This window comes from Lingula anatina, chromosome 3 (genome assembly GCF_051362555.1).
Source record: "Lingula anatina isolate TDL-2025a chromosome 3, LinAna3.0, whole genome shotgun sequence".
Classification (NCBI taxonomy): domain Eukaryota; kingdom Metazoa; phylum Brachiopoda; class Lingulata; order Lingulida; family Lingulidae; genus Lingula; species Lingula anatina.
Window position 1 is genome coordinate 1,470,649 of NC_141769.1, and position 27,968 is coordinate 1,498,616.

General features: G+C 35.2%; 2 protein-coding genes and 1 long non-coding RNA gene across 6 annotated transcripts; 1 reads left to right on the forward strand and 2 right to left on the reverse strand.

The window, feature by feature from the left end:
• Positions 1-1,783: 1,783 nt before the first annotated feature.
• LOC106175394 (ataxin-10) lies at positions 1,784-4,641 on the reverse strand. The gene has a single exon (XM_013557370.2). It carries the CDS (start codon positions 4,469-4,471, stop codon positions 3,041-3,043), a length of 1,431 nt encoding a protein of 476 aa, XP_013412824.2. The 5' UTR covers positions 4,472-4,641; the 3' UTR covers positions 1,784-3,040.
• Positions 4,642-4,686: 45 nt separating this feature from the next.
• Positions 4,687-26,148, forward strand: LOC106157501 (H(+)/Cl(-) exchange transporter 5). Of its 4 annotated transcripts, XM_087009408.1 has the most exons (22): positions 4,687-4,846; positions 5,941-6,325; positions 14,526-14,690; positions 15,969-16,193; positions 16,573-16,718; positions 17,244-17,411; positions 17,664-17,870; positions 18,111-18,191; positions 18,480-18,662; positions 19,031-19,120; positions 19,411-19,466; positions 19,788-19,859; positions 20,733-20,877; positions 21,236-21,321; positions 21,528-21,649; positions 22,150-22,264; positions 22,685-22,780; positions 23,041-23,099; positions 23,432-23,539; positions 23,782-23,906; positions 24,267-24,361; positions 24,651-26,148. In XM_087009408.1, the coding sequence occupies exons 2-22, from the start codon at positions 6,112-6,114 to the stop codon at positions 24,739-24,741; spliced, it is 2,649 nt and encodes an 882-aa protein (XP_086865534.1). In that variant the 5' UTR covers positions 4,687-4,846; positions 5,941-6,111; the 3' UTR covers positions 24,742-26,148. The 4 variants fall into 4 exon arrangements, with proteins under 4 accessions (XP_086865534.1, XP_086865536.1, XP_086865535.1 ...); XM_087009410.1 differs by lacking the exon at positions 14,526-14,690; XM_087009409.1 differs by lacking the exons at positions 4,687-4,846; positions 5,941-6,325; positions 14,526-14,690 and adding an exon at positions 8,907-9,571.
• LOC147762771 (uncharacterized) lies at positions 8,499-11,211 on the reverse strand. The gene is made up of 2 exons (XR_015333555.1): positions 10,821-11,211; positions 8,499-8,938 (listed from the first exon to the last, which is right to left on the reverse strand). It is a non-coding gene; the product is annotated as an uncharacterized LOC147762771 (long non-coding RNA).
• Positions 26,149-27,968: the final 1,820 nt, after the last annotated feature.

Here is a 27,968-nt window from a genome sequence, read left to right on the forward strand (position 1 = left end):
GCTCACAGTCCCCCCACCTCCCGGACCCGTCACCGTACCACTACTATTATTACTGCACATGAACTATTTTATACTCCGAACAACTTTTCTGTAAGGATTACTCTCTCCCCCTCTCTCTCGCTCTCTCTTCAACTTTTAAAATTTCTTTTCGTTTAAAATTCAAATACAAAAAGGCAATATATATATATATAAAGTTGTACATAGTCATTTAGGTTTTACACTTTTGCATATCGCTCTATATTTTCTCTTTTCATTTTTTTTTTTCAGATAACTTATGTACAGTTCACTGTAGTTCGTCTTGAATCCAAATTTCTTGGGTCTTGTGGCGATCATTTTATGACTTCCCTGCAGAACACATCATCAGGAAACGTTTTGAATAAATGGGGACCCATGTGCGGGAATGATAAACCCCCGGATATTTCCATTCACCCCGGAGAAAAACTTGTCATTACTTTTAGTTCAGATTATTATATAACAAGACCAGGTTTCGAATTGGTAGCTTTTTCTACAGGTGAGCTGTACCTGCTTGTGGTCGATTGAAAATCAAACCTATTAGCAATCATAACCATCCATATCAATCAGATTGGTAGTTATGATATTGCAAATAGTATAGCAGTGCCAATTATGTTATGTAAACCGCGATATTAAAGGGATAATAACTCTTCGCTTTGGCCAAAAAATGAATTTTCCTGGAGTAAACAACAATTTTTCCATACTTACCAATGGTTAATGAATCCATTTTTACCTTCAAAGTTAGTCCCTGTTTTTTTCTAAAAAAGTTTTTTTTTTTTGTTGTTGTTATAATCTCTTAACAGACTGTTAAGAGATTTTAACAGAGTATAGCCATCAATGGAGGTCACGTGGTCTAAAGACAGCTCAGATATCAGAATAATAGCTATAACTGCCGTTTTTGTGGTAAAACAGAATATATTATATTTCTATGAGTTGTTCACAATGTTTTTATTGTTAAATATAGATCTCATACGAAGAGTTATTATCCCTTTAATCAAAGGCGAACATTACAGTCTTTACATATATAATTTGTAATTAAACGTGCGTCACGGTATTTAACAATGCAGTAAAGCTATCAAATGTACAGACAAAAAGCACAAAATAATGATGAATAAAATAGGTTATTTTGTCTGTTTTGATGCAATTTTCATGAAAAGGAATCATCTATAACGTTACAGATTATAGTAGATTGAAACAATTCTTCAGATAATTGCTTCATGACAGTTTGTTATACTTCTACGATTGATACCAATTTTCATTTAATAAATGTAACAAAACTGAACAAATATATTTGTTGGATATAACAATATTAGAAACGACGACTACACTGTATATGTCAAACCCATCAAAAAATACATTATAAATTTAAAAAAAATGTTTTTAATAAGTGTTTAGTTGTTCCGATATATACATGTACGAAAAAATAGTAAACCTAAGGAGGTGCTATCTCTTATTTGTTTTACAGGTTGGTGCAAAATTCCGAAGATAAACATCCGGATGCAAAATTTACCAATTCCCAACATCCATCCGGCGCCGCTTTTGAGCAGTCCATATACTCCAATGAAATTTGCCTCGAGCAGATGCACGCCACAGAAAGCGGGAACAAAGCTACTGCAGAGTTGCCAACTCCCTGTCAGAACCAAGATCGTAGCCACAGCCAAAATATAGACGATTCTTACACAAAAGTTTACAAACCTGCACGTCAGGATCAAGATTCTATTAGCGACAGATATGATGCCTTATACGAATTAGAGAATTCAACAGTTAAAACTGGAGAAAATGAATATTATTCGATCGTTGAATCTGACACAAACACAGCACAACAAAACCAAACTGCTACAGACCCAAGTAATGTCGTAATGGTAGAGAACGACATATATGATAGAGGGGTCGACGACGATTATACTATGAGCACCACACTGGTTGAAAATGACTTGTACAATGCCTAAGACCGAGTTGTGAATAAATGAGTGAAGTGCTATTTGATTGTCCTGTTCATATTAAAAAAAAAAACTTTCACCTTCAATTGTAGTTAAGTAAGAGAAGTCTTATTGCAGTCTGCAGGTTTATAAAATCATGAGAAGTGACACAAAATCTTGTTAGGATATTCATTTAAAAAGCAAGTTGAAAAACCAATAGATATTTGAGTAAAAGAAGGATGCGCAACCATTTATCAAAATCGAAAAACGCTTGTAACAAAAATGCCTTACAATTTGTTCAATTTTTTAGAATATACTCAATTGTGCACTTGTACAGTTATTATTTTCTTTTTCAAAGGTTTTTGCATTTACAGCTTTAGTAGTGTGTGTACTTGTGATTAACACCCAATCTAAACAGACACATTGTGCAAGTTGGGTCAGTCCAACTCTGTCAGGGTTTCTTGCTAAGTGTAACCAGTGGATTCAGCTGAATTGTCTGACATGCCAACTGGAGCAACTACTGGGAAGTAACCCTGATACAAGTACCCTCTAGCTGATTGAGGAAGCATGTCATTCGCTTCAGCTGATTGCACTAAGGTAGAGCCCACATGGAATTGGACAAACCTAATTAGTATGGTTCATCTAAATGCTCGCTAAAACAATCATTACTGCATTCCACACTAACTTTTATTTTTTAGAATATATATGATTAATATTATTTTACCAGAAAATTTGAAACAGTTCATTTAATTAAATACACTGTTACTTAAAAACGAATTTTAGTTTTAATAACTGGGACAGTGATGCATACGAAGAACTAATGGATGTAACACTATTATAATTTATGACATTGTACTTCTACAATGAAATATAATTTGACCTTACAATGCAGCAACTGTACATTCAAAGTAAATGTTTTTTGTTTCCTGATTACAGGGATATACTCAGTGGTATCACAGAAAAGGATTGATTCTTTTCACATTTAACAATACTTTGTATTATGATATTAAATACATGTATATCCTGAACACAATAAATCACCCTTTACTTAATTTACACCAAATTACAAGTCTATAAAAACACATTTGCACCATATTCAAGTTCCACTTTTATAATTTTTTCATTTGCTTGACATAGACCTTGCCATCTCTGACTTCAGTTTCTACCCCCAGTTCTTCCAGCCACGTGTCCTGGTTGGCCACACCCTCCAACTTCATCCCTGAGATTATTGCCTGGTTTTCTCTGTTATTTTCACACAGGTGTTTAATTGCCAGAATAGCCCACTGTGGCATAAAGGGATTCCTTTTGTCAATATTTGTGTGATTAAGGATGAGCTGAATGCCGCCTAATTCCCGCACCTTGTCTTGGTTTAGTCTGTGGCCGTAGCACATGTTGCCAATTAACCGAATCAAATCCCTTTTTAAACCATAGGAGGGGTGTTCTGGATCCACGTGTGCTGCAGCTCCAAGTTTTTCAACTGATGAAAATGCATTGTCCCCTTGCTGCCCAATCATGTAAGCACCATGAAGAAGATTTACACAGCATTTCACGAGATCTCCATCTTCTCGTACCTCCTCGTACAACCGTGGAAATGAGAGGGCTGTGCAGAGAATATCAAGTATACGCAGCAGGTTGATAGGCTGCAAGGAGACATTGCTATCCTGGTTATGAAAACCTAGGATCATGTGTGCCTTGGTTTGGAAAACTGAACTCATGTAACCCAGATTTGACATGGAAATGACTCGAGGTTTATCTTCTTGACTGTCTTTTAAATGTGCCAAACAAATGTCCAATAAAGAGGACTGGGATTTTGTTGAAAGCTTTGGAAACACTTCCTCAAAACCAGAATCTGAATTTAAAAGCTCTCCAATGAAAAACAAGCCCCATTCTAAGTCATAGCGGTATAGGTGACCAAGCACACTTTCAATGCAGGAAACAATCCTGTCATCAAAAGGAACCTTTGCTTTAAGGCAACTGTGAATTACCCTACTTGTGTAGTTCAATAACTGTGTGTCATCAATACTAAATAAATAAACAAAATCGTCTCTCATCAGTTCATACACGTGACTTGCTATCTCATACTGCCCTGTGATAAGATTGCCGAGAAACTGAAGGGCACAACGCAAACCAAGAACGATTCGATGCTTCAAATCAAACTTTTGGACACATTTTTCATTCTGCAACAGGCTCTGCAGTTCCAAAAGAACTGAGTGGATCGGTACATATGCACCAACAGAATCTAGAAACAGCTGATTTCTCGCACATCCTGCGCAGGCGTTTCTCAGAGCTCGAAAACTTTCAGTCAAAATGTCCAACGCCAAACAGATACTCTCCCCCGTTCCTTCTTTCCATGAGTTTGTCCACTTCCACGAACCATAATTCTGTATCACTGAAACCACATATCTCAAATTTTCTTCCTCGATTGAAAATCTGAATTCCTCGTTCTTCAAATTTTCTGTAATGGACTTTAGCTTGTTGTGGACTGCTTGCGAACTAGAAATATCAATGTTGTGTGCCGCTTCCCCTTTCATCCCGTCCATGCTGTTGAGGTTGATTGGTCCCCCAAATGCGATTCATTTATAAGACAGATATCTCCGTATCTTGAAAAGGAAAAGGCCCTTACAAGTCTGAATTTTCCTCAAAATTCAAAAGCTGAATTATTTTTGAACTTAGAATTTTTTCATTTATTCGATAAAATTCGTCATACAAACCATGTGCTTTCAAGGGTCCAATCATTTAGCAAAGCCGCTAGCGCCACCTACAGTTCTGTAATAGTTCATATCACAAGATGATCTTGCGAAGTTGATATTGAAAAGATAAGCTTTGCTTTTCCCAGGATTATTAAATAGTGATCAGGAGTATTGTTGCTAGTTATCCATCCAGCATATTTTATGCTTCATGAGACACAGATTTAGGTAAGTTGGAAGTTGTGATGAGAAAAAAAAAATTAGCGAGTGTCCAAGACTTCCTGGCAGCGTCATACTGTAACGCACATTTTCCTCCTTGTCATGACGAATCTTTATCTTTGAGCTGTCATTGTCACGGCGCGTTTTTGTCCCCAAGACTTTGATGTAAGCATTATCGCCAACGAGTCTCTGCTTCCAGCTGATAAAAAAGACCAGTTATTAAATATTAAATATTCCTTTGACGCCATGCCCCAAACTATAAACGTTATAATTTAATTATAATTTATATAATTTGAAAAAATGACTAGCGGTATCATACAAGAATATAGTCATATGTTGTATGTGTTGTCTATGACTGTGGAAGCATTCACATTCTAGATTTCTAGTACAACGTACAGAATGTTATATATAAATAGATCTGACCCCGCAGTGAACATTAGAAACAGGATATTATTACTATTATTTTGTATTCACCTTTATGTAAGAAGACCTTTTGTACACTGTGTACTTGGTACAAGCCATCACATGCTTTGTGGTGTGCTGAAAGATGTGCTATACACATTTGAAATGCCCCAAAGTTATACCTTTATGACTACATAACCTGCAAACCTACATGTACTTATTTTTCCCAATTCAGACTTTTAAATATACCCAGTTCTAGCCCCCCTCCCCTATATAAGCATCTGATGTCAGTATTTCCTTCTGAAATGTACAAGAAGACATGGCAGTCTTAAAGGCTTACTAGTACCTGTCATTTGAACTAAATTATTTAATTAGAAATGGCACAATACATCGAATTCAAGTGCAGGAACCAGTTAAGCAGTGGTTTGTGAGCGGAAAAAATTGTCTTTTGTTGTCAAGGAAAATTTATGTGGTGCAATAGAGGATAGCTTCCTTGTATGTACAATTTGAAAAACAGTGCTGGGGAGAAAATTATTTATACGTGGCAAAAAAATTAGATATTATGTTTTTAAGCTGTTTATTATAAATAAATAATTCTTTCAATTGATTGGATTGCTATTTCCTTAGATTATTGATAATTTAATTGTTAAACTACATATTTTTATTACAATACAAAATGAATAAAAATTTAATTTTTACAGGAAGGATTCTAAGTTTAGACTACAATTGAATGAAGTTTATATCTGTGGTTATAATACAAGTGTATTCATATAGTATACAGAGGAACATCACTGGGAATTATTAAACTTTGAAATCATCCCATCATTGTACAAGAATAACAGCACACAGTCTGGAAATTCCTTCAATGGCCCATGACGCATCTAATGGAAACAGACTTTCTTCTGAATGAGCAACCCCCCAGGCCCCCCTCTAACGCCCGTTATAGAGCCCTGACCGCCAAGAATGGAGATGTAACCTACACTGACAGCATTGAACGCCTTGAAAGTTACGACGACGATGAAGCCATGATTGATATTACGACAAATGCACATGAAGACCTCAGCAAAGTGGTTGACAAGTCACGAGGTAGGTCTGCATTCCGTTGAGGTATTTGAGACTGGAATCGGCTTGTGGGTGTGAATCTGACATGTTTAAAGTTATATATTAATGTTTTACTTTTTATTCAAACATTTTCATGAATTTTAAATATGATTGGCCCATTAATGTATTTATTTATTTACTTTAAATTTAGTTAATTTAACAATATTTTTTATCTGTATATAATTTCACATTCTATATGTATTTTGATACTTTGCAGTATTTTCTTATTTTAACCATCCAAAAATATACGTTTTGCATGTGTTTATTAAAGTTTTAAAATTGAAATGCAGATTATGATATGTCAAAATTGGAACCAATTAGCCGAAATTGTACAGCCATCAAGCATTATTAATTTTGAAAATAATTTTTAATGATTTTATGGTATATTTCACTGTGAAGCAATTTGTGTGTGAATTTAAAAAAAAAAAAAAGATTCATCCACCAACCCACCCTGATTAAGTAGTGGTCACATTCTCAGGATCATATGATGCTCACACTTTCAAATCTCTTGATCAGTAGGAATGGTGTTTCCTTATAGCCATAAATTACAAGAAAATGAAACCAAAATGAATGCCATAGCTTCATTATTCAAATCATTACCTTACTTAGTAAATGGTTACTGGCTGTTTTCAGTATGATTTTCTAGAACTTGTTCCTGAAGAAATAAAAATTGAAAATTATTTCTAACCCACTCCCTTCTTCAGAGGTGAATCTTGACTGGTCATCTGCTTTCTTTCATATTCGTTGTATCCATGTTTAAATAGGGTGAATGTAACTTATTACACATGTATATATCTAATTATGCGCTATGTTTACATTTGATTCAATTAATAAATCACACATTGTCACTCATGCGTATCATGGACATGCATGCATGAGTGCACACACACGTATGTGCGAATTCACATGCTCACATGCCATGGTCTAGCCTTTTGGGCAGGTGTTATTTTTTTGTTTTCAGCCAGTGTTCAGTCAAAAGAATATTAGCATAGTTGAGGTAGCCATTTAAGGGGAGAGTGTGTGAATTTCAATGAGGTAGGCTAAATGTAAATAGGAACTTGTGAATAAAAGGTTTCCAATTTAGGCCACACTTTTTTAATTTTATGGATGACATCCTGCGCGCGCATGGATTTTCGCCCGTTCTCCAAAAAAAAAAAAAAAAAAAAAGCCCCCCCCCCCCCCCCCAGCCCCCAACGAAGTCGGTTGTCGCAAACGTTGTTATTGAATTTGCAAGGAAATGAGCTTTCTGCGCATGCGTATTTTCGCCACGTGGAAATGCGGCCACTTTGCTGTCAAATTCATCTCTAGGATTACTTTCAAATTACACAACAATAAAAGTCATAAAGAGAATGGGAGCCATCGTTTTGGATTGGTATGCCATTGATATTGGGCATGGAGATATCACCTTTTTACAATTGTGCAAAAGGCTGGCGGCGGCCGAAACATTTCTGTGACATTCTGTATAAAGCAGCACATTAATACCAGGTTTTCTGTAGCGAAAAAAGGGTCGACAAGGGCATCGAGGTATTTGGTGGGCTGAAGGTCGGACAGGCCACCAGACAGTTTAGCTGCTTTGTGTGAGTTGAAGTTGACAAAATGGCATCGTCTGAAATGACCTTTAATAGATTTGGTAGTATTAAGCATATCTTTGCATCATTTTTTAAACATTTCTGTGAAGTGTTCAAAATGTTTTAATATTCTGAGAATACAAATAAAGACACACTGTTTGATTGATATTTGTTTTATTGATTGCTATACCAAATGAATGCATGAAATAACCTTAAATAGATTTGGTAATATGAAGTATATCAATTCATGACTTTTTTTAACATTTCTACGAAGTATTCACAATGCTTTAATATTTTGAGAGCAAGGATAAAGACATATTGTTAGTTTGATACGTGTTTCTGTGGTGAAACTTGTGTTTCCAGCTGTGTACTGACAGCATTCCTTTACTTAAGCAGTTTTTTTTTTTTTTTTGGACTGTTTTTTTTTTTTCGCCCTCTCGCACCGATTTTGGGGTACCCAGAGGATGTCATCCATAAAAATAAAAAAGTGTGGCCTTAGTTGACTTAAATAACAGAGTACAAGCTGGAAGCAGGTCAGCTGTACAGTGAACAACTCACTTGTGGCCTATGCTACTGTATTGTGAGGCATATTTGGAATTTTGGACCCACCAAGCACATGCAGGGATCTGTTTATTGTAACATGCTTGACTTTGTAGAATCTACCTTTGGATCTAGCTTTATATGCATAGGCAGTTGGTTTATGAACAGAATCTGATAGACACAGAGAAATGTGTGCAGTTTCTTCAATACAGAGTTAATATATTGGCACAGATTCTATGCAGAATTTCCTATAAGGATTCATTGCAGTGAATTGGAAAAAACAATAGTGTCCTGAATTTAGGTGATGGTTTTCACTGAAGTAGTGGCAGTTGTCATGAGAGAATGGCTTCACCCTGAGTAACACAAAAGTCAGCATCTGGAGCATCTTGTATTGACGACCTTCAAGGCAAATATCGAGCTGTATTAACACCAGTTTGCACAGATGACATCATATTCGACCTAAATTTTGATGAACTGCCCAGTACTATATCTGAAACAGATAAAGGGTAAAATTTAAGCTTAACATTGAATAGATCTGTTATCTGGTGCATTGTTTGAATAGAGGGGTGTGTACTGGTACATGTATTTGTGGGGCACAGTATCAGGTACTTCCCATTGGAGGTTGAGGCTGGTACCAGTCACTAGTGAACAGTAGGCTTTGGAAGGGGGTGTGGCACATGAAAAGTAACATGATTTGTATTGCACAGAAGGGGAATCTCATTTGAAACTGCTTAAAACATGGATAACATCCACAGCAGATTTTGACAGAAGTAAATATGGATATTAAACCAAGTGCTTATTACAATATATGGAATCCAGATAACTGTCAGTGATGATGACTGGATGGTCATTGTGATGGTTATCAGTCTGGGCCACTTTTGGAGAACTACACGTTAAATGGCTGAAATGGAAATGCCTTCTATCAGTAGTGTTAGCAGTGGCTTGGACACTGCAGCATTGGTCAGTGAGGACGGTCCTCGTGATGTCAGGACAGGACGAGGACATGCTCTGGACAGTCCTGACATGGACACTCAGGCACATGTGCCCAGTATAGATGGGGCACATGTTAACGCTGGAAGGAATAAAATGACCAGTAGGCACAGGGGCCAGTGGAGTGCTAGAGGTATTGTGTTATAAATGTATCTTGTTATTTTCAGTCATATGGACCTGTTGAATGTTTACTAGAACATGTGTGTCAGAAATAGAATCTATTCTTGTCAGAGAGGAAATATCTCAGGAAAAAAAAAAAACATATTGTATTATTTAGAAGGTCATCTAACCCAAGGATGAATGTCTGTTGGCATTTGCATATATAATATACACAACTTTCTTATCCAAGTAAATAATGCAAGGTAAATTTATATATTTGATTATAATTTAGCTCCATTCTGCAAGGAAAAAAAGATTTTGTCTACGAGCCCATGACCACTGCTCATTTTGATTCTACTTATCAAAAAAAAAAAAAAAAAATTTGCCAAAAAAAAATTTACTATCAAAAATGTAAAATCTGTTTGCCAGCCTGAGCCAGGATGAGGAAAAATGCCTGTCAGAATAATAGGAGCTGACATGTAGAAGTAACATATTGCAAACTACTAGTAGCTAGTTATTGCCATACAGAGTGCAATGAGAAACTGCTTTTTTTCCTGAAAACTGCTGGAGGCTGGTGAGGCATATTCCTTTGGTTTTATTTAGCAAAAACTAAGTTTTAAAGATTTCAACACATTGTCATTCTGGTGAAACTGTTTATGTATCAATAATTAATTTTTATTTTAGTTGTTTTTATTTATTAACTATTTTATTTTATTCTTTTTTGGTGGGTTGGGTGGGGATGACACAGTACCTCTGTGAAAAGCACAAATTACCCTATGCTGGGATAAATAAACATTAATACAAGATATTGGTTGGTTAGATTATTTCTATAATCTCAAAGGTATGACAGCACGAAATCAGGATAAGGTCACGAAAAGCATAACGAGAAAAAATGATTATCAAACTTTTATAAAAACATGCGGTGTAAACCAAACATGCAATTTTCAAAGCCGTGAGCCCCCCTCAGTTCACCAATAATACCCTCAACACACAACAATGGGGGCAATTTGTTAAATGGGTGAAAGTTCAGTAAAATTCAGATCACTCAATGACATTATTATGACAAGCACCCAGTTGTGACTAAATTTGATTGTCACAAGCACCAGTTGACTTCTAAGAGGACCATGAAGTTCAGTGACAGATAAATTAGTTGCCCGCACTGGTCTTTTTATCTAAAATGTGTCCCCTGACACAACTCCAGCACACCTTTACATAAATAACACATTTTCAGTTAAATTATCCCAGAGGTAGACATTTGCTATATAGCCCACTTTCTACTATACCTGTTTAAGAGGTTTGATTCCTGTTGATATGAACATGTATAATTCACAATCTTCTGGCAGTGGTAAGCTGCAGTGGTAAGCTGCTTGTGACAGTGAGAGTTACTTGGAATGCTACCAAGTTCAGCCAGGCATTTCCATTGTATTATGACTTCTGCTGGAGAATGTCAGGGTTCAATTGACCATGGATATGTAATCATACGGTGAAGTTTTTTTTTGACTCCATATGCTGCTGGGGCTTTACAGTGTCTAGTGTAGCATTAGGTGGAGTTTTCACCAGTCATTGAGAAGATGAAGTGACCTGGTCACTGGACATTCTGTGTGAGACTTGAGACCTAATGCAAGAGATCAGTGATTAGATATTTATATCATACTGTTACATAAAGAAACTGTGGAAAGGACCAAAAACTGTGTAATAGACAAGCTCAGTGATATATGCAAGTCACTGCTGCTGTATTAAAGAGACTAGAGAGTATATGGAAGATAATGTCTGTTCTTATACAGTGACCTGTTCACTGTAGGTGCTATGTTAGAGACTACAGATCTTATGGAAGACTACTGCTATTTTAAATGGTCAGGAGACTCAGTGTAAGATAGATGTTCAGTTTCTCAGTGGAGTGTGACAATGAGTCTGTCACGGTCGTTGTCATATCAGCTACAGGGAAGAGGACTCAGGGGCTATGGTAAGATTCATCAGCAGGTGGTTTGTAGTGGTGTTCACAACAGAAGTAACTCAAACCAGATGTGTTATTCCTTCTGGCATCACCGGATTGCTATATAATGTGGGGTTTGAAAATTTTAATGTAAAATCCATTAGCATGTTGTCGAATTGGTGTTTAGAACTCTGAAATTAAACCAGGATTTATTAATCAAGTGTCCCTAACTTATGATTTTAATTTGTTTATTTAACTTTGTAATTTCACAGATGGTAACTTGTTACTGCTATAATATAATGATAAAGGCTATGTCATGTATCATATTTGACTCTATGGTTTTTGTAACGGAAAGAGTTCACTGTAAGACTAAGTCACCTGATGCCAGTCATGCTGATATCATCAGGTTGTTTTATGTGATGGGATTTAAAGTTTCATTGGTAAATGTTGGCTTTTTGACATAGTTGGGTCATTTCCTGACCAAAGTTTGTCCATTTGTGAATACATCATCAGTTTCCAAGATGTGTTGAATTTGGTGGTGGTGCTAGATTGGGGTTGACTCTTGTTTGTTAGACATCTGCTATTTATCATAGTTCAAATATCATTACATGTGGCTAGTGCTAATGTAAAGTTCTTGACATTATATTAGTCGTAATAAGGTTTAATGTAAGAGGTGACTACTTGTTGGTTAAGTTTTCAATGATTTTTTTACCAAAAGCTTACATATATCGTCATGTATACAGGGCTTTCGTATACTTTAAAATTTCATGTCAGTGATAGATACTGTATACTGATATTAAATCCATATCAATCCGTCATTAATAATTACCTTTGCTTATATTTAGCATGAAATACCATAGTACTTCCAGTCATGAAAGCACAGATTTCCTATCTATATAGGTAAAAAAATGAAAACATATAAGGAAGCTGGGGGGAAGGTGCAGCTGTCAACCCTCCACCTTCTTGTGTTTCCAACCTTTGCTTAAAAGATATTGAAGCAGCAGCCTCTAGAATAACTCTACTACTAGTATTTATGGCCTATGGTTTAAACAGTTTAACTGATAAAATATTGAAGTGGCAACTTCTAGCATACCTCTAATAGAATTTATGTCCTATGGTTTCAAACCTTTGCTGATAAAATATTAAAGTGGCAACTTCTAGAATACCTCTAATAGAATTTATGTCCTATGGTTTCAAACCTTTGCTGATAAAATATTAAAGTGGCAACTTCTAGAATATCTCTAATAGAATTTATGGCTGATGGTTTCAAACCTTTGCTGATAAAATATTAAAGTGGCAACTTCTAGAATACCTCTAATAGAATTTGTCTTATGGTTTCAAACCTTTGCTGATAAAATATTGAAGCTACAACCTATAGAATACTCCCAGTTCTGTTTGTCTCTTTGTTAAGTTTCTGTTGTTGAATACGTAGTCAATCTACTAGTAGTAGGCATTTTGAAGCAAGTCAATAAAGGGGAGAGATGTAATTGAGATATTCTAGGAGTAAATTGAAACATCTACAGTGCGGAGAGGCCTCTGTCATGTGCACCATGATTGCTTCTTATTGATGTGTGGTCAGACAAGGAGACCTTTAGACCGAAAAAGTAGCTTAAGTCAGTGAGGTGTATGGGATATGTAAGTGTACAAAACACAGTACTTGGGAAATTTTAATATGGAAAATATCAAGAACAAAAGGCCATGATGTACAAGTGTGCAGGATACACCACATTTGAATCTTTAATCTTGGAATCATCTGTGGTATAAATGGATATATTCTTGGCAAGATACTTATGCTTCACTGAAAGCAGCTATGATTATTTCTGTCAGTCAGAAAGATGCACACTTGATCAACCTTGAGACAAAAATCAATATCTTTTCTAATAGACTCTGAGAGGAAGTCCCTAATGTATTTAATGTCCATATAAAACAATAGCTCGGAGTGGTGGTCTGTTTCTGAATGTTTCAGTACGGGAAATGACGTTAAATTGACAGGATATTCTTCATGAATTCAAAACGTATATAACAATGAGTGCAAGTTACCTTGCGATCTGGTTCAGAGTGCAAATAGCAGTGTTAACCACGTTTACTGTGAGGACTGTTCTAGCCGGGAAATTTACTGCAATCAGTGTGTCATTCGTCACTAATCAGTAACCATGGCAATGCATGTCAAAATTCTTTATAGGTCATGGCACAGTGAATTCCAGGCGATTTCCACCTTTTAATTATGCCGAGTGAAGCCCTTTTGTACATAGAGCTGTTTTCTGATAAATTAATACCCTAGTTCCTAAGTAAGAGAGTCCACTTTTTGCCGATCTAGTGGATAATAGTGGCTTTTAAAGCTGTTGCCAGTCACTTAGACAGGCTGAACACAATTTCCTATTGGCTATATTCCTTGGAATTTTATCCTTGGTGACCAGTTAGACTCAGTGGCTGTGACATGTCTGGCGATAAGACCAAAATATTTGAAACAAAATGAAATCTGATCAAAATGGAAGATGTAGTTGACATGATGGCTTTTCCTTTTCCACAACAGGGTTTTACTGATTATTTATAAATCTCACTCCACAGGGGTAATCCTATGAGACCTGGTGATTTGTTATAGTCAAGATAATATCAGAGAAAGATTAATTACTTTTTGATATAAAATTGCTAAAATCTATCTCAGAATGTCATTAATCCTCTTCTTATATGATCCTGATTAAAAAATGCTACCTTTGTTTCCCTCACAATATGAACAAAAAATTAAACCTGCTTTTATAGAAAAAAATCCCTAAGCTGACAGCCTTTCCCTTTTCCTTGCAAATTATTTGAAAAATGAAAAATTGCGACTAGAAGTAAATTACTCAGATATTCATGCATTGTGAACGAGCTGAACAGTCAAAATTATTGAAAATGTTCATGGATCAAAATTCCTTTTTACTAGAATTTTTTTACAAATAAAATAAGGATAATAAGATATTAGAAATTGTTTTTGTGATGAAGTCAATGATTCAAAAAAAAAAAAAAAAAAATTAAAATGATAAACTTCAACAAACTTTTCTCCTATATTGTCTAGTGCAGTCTCAAACATACGTGAACCCAAACTTTCTTCATGGTGGTGATAGCAGCTCCGATGAAGAACTGCTGGAGATTGGCACTCTCAGGAATAAATTTTCTTTAGGAACTAAAACTGCTGCCATAACTTGTGCTGTATCACACAAACGTCAAGTTAAACTCAGAGGTTAGGTTTGTGAACTGTGTTAAACTTCTTTGGGTTTGGGTATTAAAATCTGTGTTTGGATTAGTTTACAGTTCAGTTTTTGGGCCATTTTCCTGAAATGAAAATGTATGATTTTCTGACTTCAGATCACCTGCAATCAAGGGTCCAGTGTGACATCTTGATTCAGAACTTAAAAATCTGGTTATAAAGTATAATTTTAAAATAAATAACAGAACAAAAAATCTTTTTAATGATGTGTCAAAATATGAACAATTGACAAGCACAAATTGATGTATACCCTCAGAAAGACAACTAGTATGTCCTAGAAACCAGAAATCCTGAAAAATGGCTAGTGGATAACTTGATTGCCAGTGATTTGAGTCTTTTTCTCACCTGTTGTTTGGTTTCCTTGGCTGGGAACTTAGATTTGTCCTTTTCCACTTTAGGTATACTGTTTTATTTGATTATGCAACTTGATGTTTGCCTGATGTAATGCATTAGATGATATTAACAAAAAAAAAGTGAGGTATTGTTGATGATGTAGACAACCTGAAAAAAAGAAAAATGATATATATGATTGTTTACAAATTTAAGAATTGATTCAAAAATTAAATGCTCATTTACAAATTTATAGTTTTAAAAATTATTTTTTAAATTCTGGGAATAATAAAGATGATAACCCAGTTTAACTGAAAACAATTACTTATTGATCCATCCTTTCACTGCCAAATGCAAATCAAGTCTTTCCTCTGACTGTGTCAAGCTGAAAAAATTGATCATATCAAGATACCGTGGTAATGGAGATTAACCCTCAAAGCTATCTTCATATTTTTCCTATGCTCAAAAAATGTTATTTTTTTGCAATTATTCAATGATAGATGTAAAAATTAGTAAATCACATGCACATGGGTTTTGATAACATTTCTAGTGGTAGTAGTTAGGGTAGGGCAGCCCATTGGTTGGTTGGTGGTTCAGTTGAATGCTATATACTTCTTCACAGCTGATGGTTTACTGTTGCCTTATACAGAAAATGTATTAATTATAAGAGATTAAAGTAATTGTAACAGTTATAATTCAGATATTGGTATCCCTGAATAGTATAAAACATGTGAGGTGGCAGGGTTAAAATGTGTATTTATTATGATTTTTAAGTAGAGACTTCCAAGTTCTAGCTCAGAGATCTCACTGTCTAAGTCTTTGGTGCATGTCACTAAAAATGAACTCCTTTTCAAATGTCAGTGATTGGATTTAAGTGAAATGACCCTCTTATTTACGATATTCTTTTCTCATCTTTTCCAGGAAGTACAAATCTCCTAGACTCCTCAGGTGGAGATGACCTGCCCCCTGGTGTCGGTCAGTATGATGACTTCCACACCATCGACTGGCAGAGAGACATCACGCGGGACAGGCTGCGCCACCGGAATATTGAGAAGAAGAAACAGGAGGGTTTTCTTGATAAGATCAAAGGAGCATATGATGCTGGCTCTGGATGGCTGTGTGTGTTCCTTGTGGGAATTGCCGCAGGTTTGTTTGTTTGTTTGTTTGTTTGTTTGTTTGTATTATATAGTGCACCAATCGTTGCAGATATAATTATGAAAATGAACAAATAAGTTCTTTAAACACATGAGAATATTAGAAGTAATCTGAAAGTTTATGGTAATTCTAGAGTTTTTTGTTTCATTGTTTCAAAGGCTGGCTGTATTTAGTTCAGTGTGAAAAGTAGAGATGTTAACTTTATTCAGATTTTTCATCTTAATTAAAAGCAGATATTAAGCAATTATTGATTTTTCCAATTAAAAACTGATAATTGTATGGGAAAACATGAACTCAATAGCATGAGACCCTGTACATACAGGCTACATGAAATCAGCTAGATATTAATTTAATATAAAACTTTCTCCAGGCACCTTTGCTGGTATAATAGACATAGGAACAACATGGATGTCTGATCTGAGGAATGGTATCTGTCTTGAAGAATTCTGGTTTAACAGAGAACAGTGCTGCTGGGCGGCTAACTCATCTACAGATGGAGACGAGGCGTGTGACAGGGTACGGACTTAATTAATAACTGTCAGCAGGCTCATTGGCAGAATATTTGGATATTTCAGGGGAGGGGGGAGTCCAAATGAACCCCACTTTTGGTTGGATGTAGGTTCTATCTAATTATGTCATCTGGGAAGGTAGAAAGGTTCACTCTTTCAGAAAAATCAGCCTCCCCCCCCCCTCCCTTTGAAATTGTTGGCTACAGGCCTGGTCAACAGCCAGTACTGTAGATTTGATAAGTAATATGCTTGTTCCTTTTTTTCTCAAGCTACAAATGGAGTTGCATTAAATGAGTAAATTACAAAGAAAATTGGTAATTCCATGATTTTCATCAATTTACAAAGGACAGAAATAATCAAATTTCATCCAATAAAGAAAAAAAATGCAGTCAACATAAAAGGATCTTGACTTGGATGAAAGCTAGACGGACATAGCTGGAAAAACAAAGTTTTCATGACTTCCTGTCAATAATAATTAGTTTTATCTAGAAAATGGGCTGCAAATACCTTAAAATTTAATTTTTTTCCCCAGTGGCGGACGTGGGCTGAACTGTTTGGAGATTTTGCCCCAAACTATAACCCTGGGGTGTACATCCTCACCTACATCATGTACGTTATCTGGTCCATGGTATTTGCCACATTGGCCGTGATGCTGGTGCGTGTGTTTGCGCCGTATGCCTGTGGCTCTGGTATTCCTGAGGTAAGATTGTATGAACGTGTATACTTTTAAAACTTGTTCATTTTTGTAATTTATGATTTTTACTAACTTATAATAAGTGACATTAGGCAACTTATATTGTAACTTCCACAACTATCAAAATATTAATCAAGACAAAATAGCATTACAAAAATATAGATGTGTGATAGTCTTGTTACAAAAAAAATAATAAAAAAATACTTATTAAACAATAATGAACAGATGTATAAAGTATTTTACCACATTTTCCTCCAGATCAAGACCATCTTGAGTGGTTTCATCATCCGTGGTTACCTGGGTAAATGGACATTGATCATCAAGTCAGTGTGTATGATGCTGGCAGTATCAGCAGGACTTAGTCTGGGGAAGGAGGGACCCCTGGTCCATGTAGCCAGCTGCTGTGGAAATATCTTCTCCTACATGTTCCCAAAGTATGGCAAGAATGAGGCCAAGAAAAGAGAGGTGATTTTCCTTTCTTTTTTTCTTAGTTCTTTCTTTCTTTCTAGAAAATGGACAGTGATTTTGAAGTAAATAAATAAGTGTGTCCTGTGTATGTAGCTCCTGGAAAAAAGAGAAATGTATGTAGTCTGGAAAGGACAGGGTTTTTATTTAAAATATGAGTTTCTTCATAAAAAGCATGATTTATGAGCACAGAAATATGTAGTAAAGTGGTTGTTTTCTTACATGAACATTTATTTCCAGATTTTATCAGCAGCATCTGCGGCAGGAGTCAGTGTTGCTTTTGGTGCCCCTATTGGTGGGGTACTCTTCAGCTTGGAGGAGGTAAGAAAATTGGTTATACACTATAACAGGTACTTGTAGAAGAGAGCAATAAAACTGAAAATGGTAAAAATAGCTCCTTTGTTTGCCTCAATAACCCACAACTTTGATTAGATTTTAAAGCAAGTTGGAATTGAGAGAAGTAGTCAAGTTTTTATGTCATGAATTCTTATGTAATAATTCCATTATATGTGAAAAGTAAGCAGGTCCTTTTTTCCTTAAAGATGCAGGATTTTTTTAATTTGCTGAAACACTTCCATGAAAATTTTTTTAAATATTTTTTTTATTCAGGTTAGTTATTACTTCCCCCTGAAGACACTTTGGCGTTCCTTCTTCTGTGCTCTTGTGGCAGCATTTGTGTTGCGTTCCATCAACCCGTTTGGTAACGACCACCTGGTGATGTTCTATGTGGAGTATAATACTCCCTGGCATATAGTGGAACTCATACCTTTCATATTGATAGGAGCTTTAGGGGTAAGTATCCCAGCCTGCCCTCCATGTGTAGCACCTTTAGTGTTAGTGTTTCTCATTGAACTCTATCTTAATGGAATGTCACTTGTTGTTGACTTTAAGTGTATAAAGTGATACTTGCTAGTAATTTGCATAATTTTATGCAGTAATTACTTTAAGGCTTGTTAACAGGAAAAACAGGTGATATTGACTTCACTGCTGCAAGTATGGGTCTCTGCCCATTGTAATGTATGTTACAGTAGATATTGGCTATTGGTGTATAGCACACACTGCTTTGGCCAGAGATTTACACTTGCACCAGTGGCATGCATCAAGCTGCACTCTACTCTCTGGTACCAGAACCTTCACTATCCAAACTGATTTGATTCCAGGGGTTATTTGGTGCATTATTTGTCAAAGCCAATGTGTGGTGGTGTAGAAAGAGGAAGACCACCAAACTGGGTCAGTGGCCCATCACGGAGGTGAGAAATTTGAACCCTGAAAGTTTTTATTCGGCTTTGTAAAATACATCTCTTTTGCTGTCTCAAATGTGTTACCAATTCACTTGATCTTAATCCTTTCTTTTTGGCCTTTTTTTCTTTATTTATAATATTTAATAGATACAGCACTCTTGTGTACATTTCTTCTGCCATCTGACATTTAATTTAATGTTTGAGTTGTTTGATTGTTATTGACAAGAAATAAGGTAAATGAAAATGGAATTTTAGGTAAATTAATGATTTAATGGAAAAGACTTTTCTTCATTTTCCAGGTCTTGGTGGTAACATTAGTGACTGCTGTTTTTGCATTTCCAAACAAATATACAAGGTAAACAGCTAAATTAAGAGCAGATCTTGATCATTAATGAATGGAAACTAAGATATTGGATTCATTATCTTTGTATTACTTCTGTTTGTTTACAAATTGTCTTGGAGGTTGTAAGTGAAAAGAATGCTGATTGGTTGTTTAGAAAAAATATTATTATTATTATTATTATTATTATTATTATTATTATTATTGCTATAACTTTATCTCTGTACATTTTCACCAGCTCGGTCTTGTGCAGAAAGTATGAATAAAGCAGCATTATGTAAGATTTAATAGAATGTATTTAGTTATATGATAATAGTGATAATTGTCATGTTTCAGAATGAACACAAGTGAACTGATTAGAATGCTGGTTCAGCAGTGTGGAGTGGAAGATTTCAACAATGACTTATGGTATGATCAACTATATGCCATCAGTTCTTAGTACTGATTCTAAAATTTAAATTTAAATCTGAATTTGTTTTTCCTAAGCAAGCATGTCAAACTAACATCAAGTGTGAGAAATGTGCTGTTTGATTGAACAATTTCTCAGTCTAATTTTGAAAACCAAAGAAGACATTTAGAAATAATTGTTATTTTTGATGCCATCATTTGCTTAATAATGAGTAATGTATGGTAAAATATTTTAGAGATATAACATTTGATGTGACAAAGTAACGAGTTCTAAATTACTAATTTAAAGGGATAATAACTCTTTGTTTTGGCCCAAAATTAATTTTCCTGGAGTAAACAACAATTTTCCCATACTTACCAATGGTTAATGAATCCATTTTTACATTCAAAGTTAGTCCCTGGTTTTTTTTCTAAAAAGTTTGTTTTTTTGTTAAAATCTCTTAAGAGATTATAACAGAGTATAGCCATCAATGGAGGTCACGTGATCTGAAGACAAGCTCAGATATCAGAATAATAGCTACAACTGCTGTTTTTGTCGTAAAACAGAATATATTATATTTCTATGAGTTATTCACAATGTTTTTATTGTGAAATATATTGTGTATAGCCATCAATGGAGGTCACGTGATCTGAAGACAAGCTCAGATATCAGAATAATAGCTACAACTGCTGTTTTCGTCGTAAAACAGAATATATTATATTTCTATGAGTTATTCACAATGTTTTTATTGTGAAATATAGATTTTATACGAAGAGTTATTATCCCTTTAAGCCTATTGCCCATCTTGGGGCCACTTATAGAATCTTCCAAATGAGCCCTTACAAGTTACATATAGTTGTAATTATAAAGTACTAACTAATTCTCCATTTTAGTGACTATACAGACCAGTCAGTACTCAATGTCAGTGATAATCTTGGTGGAGCAGTGGCAGGAGCTGGTATTACCAGAGCCCTGTGGATGCTGGCCTTGGCCCTTGTGTTCAAAGCTATTATAACTATATTTACCTTTGGGATTAAAGTAAGCATTTCTTTATGAATTTGGAAGGCATTATTACCTGCTTAAATTATTTCATCTTCTTTTTATTATTACAAATATTATTATTAAGTTTTATATTTTTGTAATGAATTGGAATAATTTGAAAACCTTAGAAAATAACAAAATTAAAGAAGATCAGGAGTTGTAGATCCTTATGGTCCCATTTATAAATCCATGAATAAAAGATTGCAAATATGGTATTTCTGTTTATTACTTCCTTTAGCCAGTTGCTCTTCTTTTGACTGTTTTTTTACCGCAGTGACACCTATGTATTTGTCAGGTTCCAGCGGGTCTGTTTATTTCATTTATTTTACCACAGTGACACCTATGTATTTGTCAGGTTCCAGCGGGTCTGTTTATTCCCAGTATGGCGGTGGGTGCAATAATGGGGCGTATAATTGGAATAGGAATGGAACAGTTGGCTGTGTAAGTGACATACTAGATAAGAAATATCTAAAATATGTGAAGATTTTTTTCTATGGAAAATTTGTCCACAAGATTGCTAATCCATATTGTAATGATATGAATATCAAATTACTTAGGAGATCTAAATGTATTCCCGTACTGATGTTATATTTATTGGTATTATTCACTAGTTATTACAGAAATAACCATTTTGTCTTATGTTTTAGGAGATGGAGGGATGCCCCCATATTTTCAGATTTATGTACAGTCAATGGTCAGTGTGTTAACCCAGCTATGTATGCTATGATTGGAGCAGCTGCAGCATTGGGTGGAGTCACCAGGATGACTGGTATGTTTACCCCTTCCTCTTCTCCCCCTCCCCTCACATCCCCTCCCCCCACTCTCCCCCCCCCCCCCCCCCCCCCCCCAACCTCCTCAGTCCTGGGTGGAGTCACTAGGATGACTGGTATGTTTACCTCTTCCTCATCTCCCCCTCCCCTCACATCCCCTCCCCCCACTCTCCCCCTACCCCCCCCCCCCCACCCCCACCCTCACCCTTGTCAATGTTTTTATACTGAGCTTTTGTTGCAATGAAGGGGGGGCGCCAGAATCCTGTATACTACCACCCCCACCCCCTCCTCTCCCTCTCTATCATGTTTTTGCTCTTTTTGAAGTAATTAAAAGTAGAATTAAAAGATAATTACTACACACTGTTTTACTGTTTCACAAATTATTCCTGCGTTCATATTTTCATTAGCATCAGAAAATTCTTCCCTGGTATTGCACCTTAAAATATAAGACATATCAGTGAGTACCTCGTATGATACATTGTATGCTATTTTGTTCCAGTGTCCCTAGTGGTCATCATGTTTGAACTGACCGGTGGTCTCCAGTACATTGTCCCCCTCATGGTCACTGTGATGACCAGTAAGTGGGTGGGAGATGCATTTATCAAACAGGGCATGTATCTTTGGACATTGTATACTGTAATGTGTGTGTGTGTGTGTGTGTGTGTGTGTGTGTGTGTGTTATATGTTTTGACTAATTTGTCTAGGGTATCCACAAAAAACAAAAATATGTCCAATTATGAGTCCAAAACTAAAGCTGTAAAGTGGGGAATTGAAAGCAATGTAAGATGATATCAAGAGACTTGAAATTAAGTATCGGCATTTAATTTTGATGTGTGTTATGCACTGTATATATTCTAACAAATCTTAAATGATAGGTTCTCAATCGATTATTGTCCTTTGGGTGACATGTATCATTCATCATGAATGCAATTATGTAGATATCTGAGCGTTTTTATCAGATAAAATTTAAGTATGGTGTAGTTTGATTACTATCTGTTGGACATCAGAGTAGTTTACCTTAACACCTGTGTCAGCTATGATGCTCATATACAGCTGAACGGCTACCCATTCCTAGACAGCAAGTTGGAGTTTGAACACACCACCATTGCTGCAGATGTGATGAGACCTAGGTGAGTGAGTGCCTCTGAAATAATCTCAACTAACACAATCTCATGTATTGCAATCTCAACCAACACTATCTCATGCACTGCAATCTCAACCAACACTATCTCACATACTGCAATCTCAACTAACACAATCTCATGTACTACGATCTCACCCAACACGATCTCATGCACTTGTATTTGTAGAAAACTTTCAGTTATCTCTCAATCGGAGGTGGCTAATAATCAGCTCTGATATATCATGTATCTTACTATGTTTGTTACAGACGGAGTGACCCTCCTCTTAGTGTCATTACTCAAGATACCTTCACTGTGGATGACGTAGGTACGGAGGACAGATATATCTTAGTTATAAAATTCTCTGATATGTTTTGAGCCTTGTGATTTAAGTTTGCTGACATGAATTGATATGAATGGCAAGTAAATGTAACTGCAGTGCTCATTATAACTTACTTGGTGACTTATTGTTGATAATGCTGCAGAAGTGATGACTATTATACTGTTTTGATTTAATGTTTATTAATTGTTAATGTTATTTTTGTCAGTTATCTTTAATCATTAATATTTTAATTATTATTTTAATTTGATATTATTATAACTTGGATGATATCATTATGAGTCTTCGAACATAAATATATTGTGTTATTTTTTCCACAGAAACTCTCCTCAGAGAATGTGATCACAATGGTTTCCCAGTGGTGGTCAGCAATGAGTCCCCATACTTGGTTGGTTTTGTCAACAGAAAAGATTTAACTCTAGCTATCAGTAAGTGCCCTTTATCTCCATACATAACTGATTTCTGTCTACTCATAGAGGACATTTCATCGGCCTTCAAAGTTGCCTAAGAACTAATCACACACAACTGTTATTATCAGATCTATAAACCCCTATAAAAACTAATTCTTTTTATCAGATAACTTGCTTACTGAACTTCTTGAATGTTATTTTGTGTAATTAATACAAGTAGAAGTGCAATAATTTCATAATTTTCAAATATAATCTTTCAGATAATGCTATTAATACCCAGGACGGGGTGGTGGCGGCCTCTGTGGTGTATTTCACCCAGCATTACACAGAGAATGTGGTGGTGGGGGGACCACCCCCTGTGAAACTGAGGAAGATATTAGATCTGGTAAGGGTTTATAAAGGTAAAGTAGTGCACAAAATGTCTGAGAGGTCTATAACAGACATGCTGAAACTGTTGGTCCTAGTGGTCAAGACTGATTTTACTTTCAAGAACTGGTGAAAAATTTAGTTGGTCCAAGGAAATGGCAGCAATGATTTTAGCTGCCATTTTAGATTGACAGTTTTTCTAGCTAAATAAAATCCTTTGGGCTGGTACAAGTTTCGTAACTGCAGGCCTATTTGTCTGGCTTTTAAATTGAGTCCTGCTAATTGTTGTTGGTAATTGACCTTGAATTCTAAGATTGAGGTCATTGATTGGCCTTGAACTATCATGACCTTGACCTCATGACCTTGTTTCTTTCCGCAGGCTCCTATTACTATAACAGACCAGACCCCTATGGAGACGGTGGTTGACATGTACAGGAAACTGGGCTTGAGGCAAACTTTGGTCACACATAACGGGTAAGTGGCTGGCTGACACAGCTTTCCAAGACAATGTGTGCTATTATTTGTATGCTAATCTATAGTTTCAGCTGAAGAATGGTTATTGTAGACTTGGATAAACTGTTTAAAGACTTGAAAAAGGAATTGGTACCTTAATTTTTTGTTATAATTTAGGTAAGTTGCAAATGACTGTTTAATATGTATATTTAACTAAAAGATAAATTACAGGAACAACACTTTCGACTAATGTAAACATCTAAATGCAGTAAAAGTTATTATTACTATAAATATACGTTGTTCTTTCTAGGAAACTCCTGGGAATAATCACCAAAAAAGATGTTCTACGTCATATTTTACAGCTAGAAAACCAAGACCCTGCTTCCATTCTATTTAATTAGTTTAGACTCTTGAATAGCCAACTGGTTTTCAGCTCACAGTGCTTTCTTACCTCAAAACCATATGGAGTATTTTTGAGCTTTGATATTTGAAAAGAATAGTGAAGAGAAGGTAAATTTGATCAAATATTTATTAGAATAAGTTCGAAAGTCGACGTTTGAGCAAAGAGCATTTAGAAACAGCTGTTTTTGTGTTTGTTATATGTAGAGAACTAGAACTAGCAAATTGTCGTAAGTTTAGGAATTCAGATAGCACTTCGATGAAATGGCAAGTTGACATACAAATTCTTAGACACATGGCCTGAATTAATACTGTTAAACTAGAAACTTCCAAGAATGTTCACCTCATAGCTAACTGCGGACAAAGCTGTCTGGTACATCACGTGACTATTTATACTTAAGCCAGTAAGGAAACATTAATTTAATATAAAGAAATATTTGTATTTGTTTGCTTGTTTATTTCTATTATGTTAAAAATAGTGTTTTGGTTTTCAGTTTTAGTAACTTGTCTAATCTCTTTCTATCGAGTCACCTTGAATTTTCTACACATTCTTTTACAATTTATTTGCTACAATTTTCAGCTCTGAATAACCTTGGACAAAGTCAACATTCCTGATATCTGAAGTAGTTGTTTTCTTTGTGACTGTTTCATTGCCTAACTATGATTATCATGTTTTTCATCTTCTGAACAAGCATGTTTTTTACCATGATGGCATCATGATGTGTGTCATTGCTTCACTTGGTTCTACACACAACTTTATATTGTCAATCTGCTAATTAATATTAGACCCCTTTTTCTGATATTGTTTATTGCACTTAGAAAAATATGTCATCACAGATCCAAACTTACTTAATGTGATGAACTTGTATTATCCTCCTGGTATGTTAATTTGAGAATGACTACCTATTGCTCAACAGATATTATTTTTATTTACATTTGTTGTATTTTCATTCTGTCTTCTTCTATATACGGAAAGCACATGGATTTGGTGTACAGGTAATATTTCATACATGTTTGTAAATATTTTGTTTATTTGGTGTATATTTTCTGTTAAGATGTATTGTATAGTTTGATAATAATTAATGTACAGATGGATTGACTGGCGTACACTGAGCTTTTACTATTTTTGGAAATTACACTTCAACAGTAATCACTCGGGTGTACAACAGGTGCGGGTTTCTAGGTATCGAGTCCCTCTCGTAATTTTCTCAACAGTTTAAGATTTAGTAGGCTGTGGTGATTTAGGAGAAGTGCTGAAATTTTCCCCAAATTATTTACTGTGTAATGGTCTCATATGTATGCCTTGAATGGAATTGACTGTAGTATTGCCAGGCATACATACATGAATTGATTGGAGAATGATGAGTAATCAGAATAAATATGGATGTGAATAAATACTTATGTTGTAACATTTTGTTTTGTGTTTTTTTTTTTTTTGTTTTTTTTTTACATTTTGTTTTGTGGGGTTTTTTTTTATTTTAATGAGGTAATTTAAAAATGAGGTATACAAAAAATCCAAAATGAAACAATTTAAAGAATGCCTCCCTTAATGCTGTCAGTGTTATAGTTACAAGTTGTCAATCACATACGAGGTTACATATAAATGTTGACCGTGCATCTAATTAACTCAAGTTCTTAATGTTGTCCCACACTTAATCTTCTAATTTTTGGTAACATTGTTGTAGAACTTTGAAAAAAGGAAATCTCTTTTTCCAGTCACACCATATACTAAGGTTTCGAGCTACTGAGTTGTAGAAAAATAAAATAAAAGGATCGAGTTCTCTTCATCTCATCAATTTGTTTACAAACACAAAAGCAGACGTTCCTGTGCGGTTACAGCCTCCAAACATTAGAGAGTTAAGACATTTTACAGAGCGTCACTTCCGATAGACAGATATTGAACGCTGACGAGAGAAGAAGGCGATAGGTTAACTTGACGGTAGCGCCGTGAAACATGCATTCGGAAATTGTAAATCTAAAGTGTTCTTGTTTCATTGCCTAACTATGATTATCATGTTTTTCATCTTCTGAACAAGCATGTTTTTTACCATGATGGCATCATGATGTGTGTCATTGCTTCACTTGGTTCTACACACAACTTTATATTGTCAATCTGCTAATTAATATTAGACCCCTTTTTCTGATATTGTTTATTGCACTTAGAAAAATATGTCATCACAGATCCAAACTTACTTAATGTGATGAACTTGTATTATCCTCCTGGTATGTTAATTTGAGAATGACTACCTATTGCTCAACAGATATTATTTTTATTTACATTTGTTGTATTTTCATTCTGTCTTCTTCTATATACGGAAAGCACATGGATTTGGTGTACAGGTAATATTTCATACATGTTTGTAAATATTTTGTTTATTTGGTGTATATTTTCTGTTAAGATGTATTGTATAGTTTGATAATAATTAATGTACAGATGGATTGACTGGCGTACACTGAGCTTTTACTATTTTTGGAAATTACACTTCAACAGTAATCACTCGGGTGTACAACAGGTGCGGGTTTCTAGGTATCGAGTCCCTCTCGTAATTTTCTCAACAGTTTAAGATTTAGTAGGCTGTGGTGATTTAGGAGAAGTGCTGAAATTTTCCCCAAATTATTTACTGTGTAATGGTCTCATATGTATGCTTGAATGGAATTGACTGTAGTATTGCCAGGCATACATACATGAATTGATTGGAAAATGATGAGTAATCAGAATAAATATGGATGTGAATAAATACTTATGTTGTAACATTTTGTTTTGTGTTTTTTTTTTTTTTTGTTTTTTTTTTACATTTTGTTTTGTGGGTTTTTTTTATTTTAATGAGGTAATTTAAAAATGAGGTATACAAAAAATCCAAAATGAAACAATTTAAAGAATGCCTCCCTTAATGCTGTCAGTGTTATAGTTACAAGTTGTCAATCACATACGAGGTTACATATAAATGTTGACCGTGCATCTAATTAACTCAAGTTCTTAATGTTGTCCCACACTTAATCTTCTAATTTTTGGTAACATTGTTGTAGAACTTTGAAAAAAGGAAATCTCTTTTTCCAGTCACACCATATACTAAGGTTTCGAGCTACTGAGTTGTAGAAAAATAAAATAAAAGGATCGAGTTCTCTTCATCTCATCAATTTGTTTACAAACACAAAAGCAGACGTTCCTGTGCGGTTACAGCCTCCAAACATTAGAGAGTTAAGACATTTTACAGAGCGTCACTTCCGA

What these genes read in the sequence shown, in the direction of transcription:
- LOC106175394 (XM_013557370.2), bottom strand. Translation starts at nt 4,471, where the DNA reads ATGGACGGGATGAAAGGGGAAGCGGCACACAACATTGATATTTCTAGT.
- LOC106157501 (XM_087009408.1), top strand. Translation starts at nt 6,112, where the DNA reads ATGACGCATCTAATGGAAACAGACTTTCTTCTGAATGAGCAACCCCCC. An exon ending in GTGGCTCTGGTATTCCTGAG is followed by an intron (nt 17,412 to 17,663) that starts GTAAGATTGTAT and finishes ATTTTCCTCCAG; the next exon opens with ATCAAGACCATCTTGAGTGG. An exon ending in TATTGATAGGAGCTTTAGGG is followed by an intron (nt 18,663 to 19,030) that starts GTAAGTATCCCA and finishes ATTTGATTCCAG; the next exon opens with GGGTTATTTGGTGCATTATT.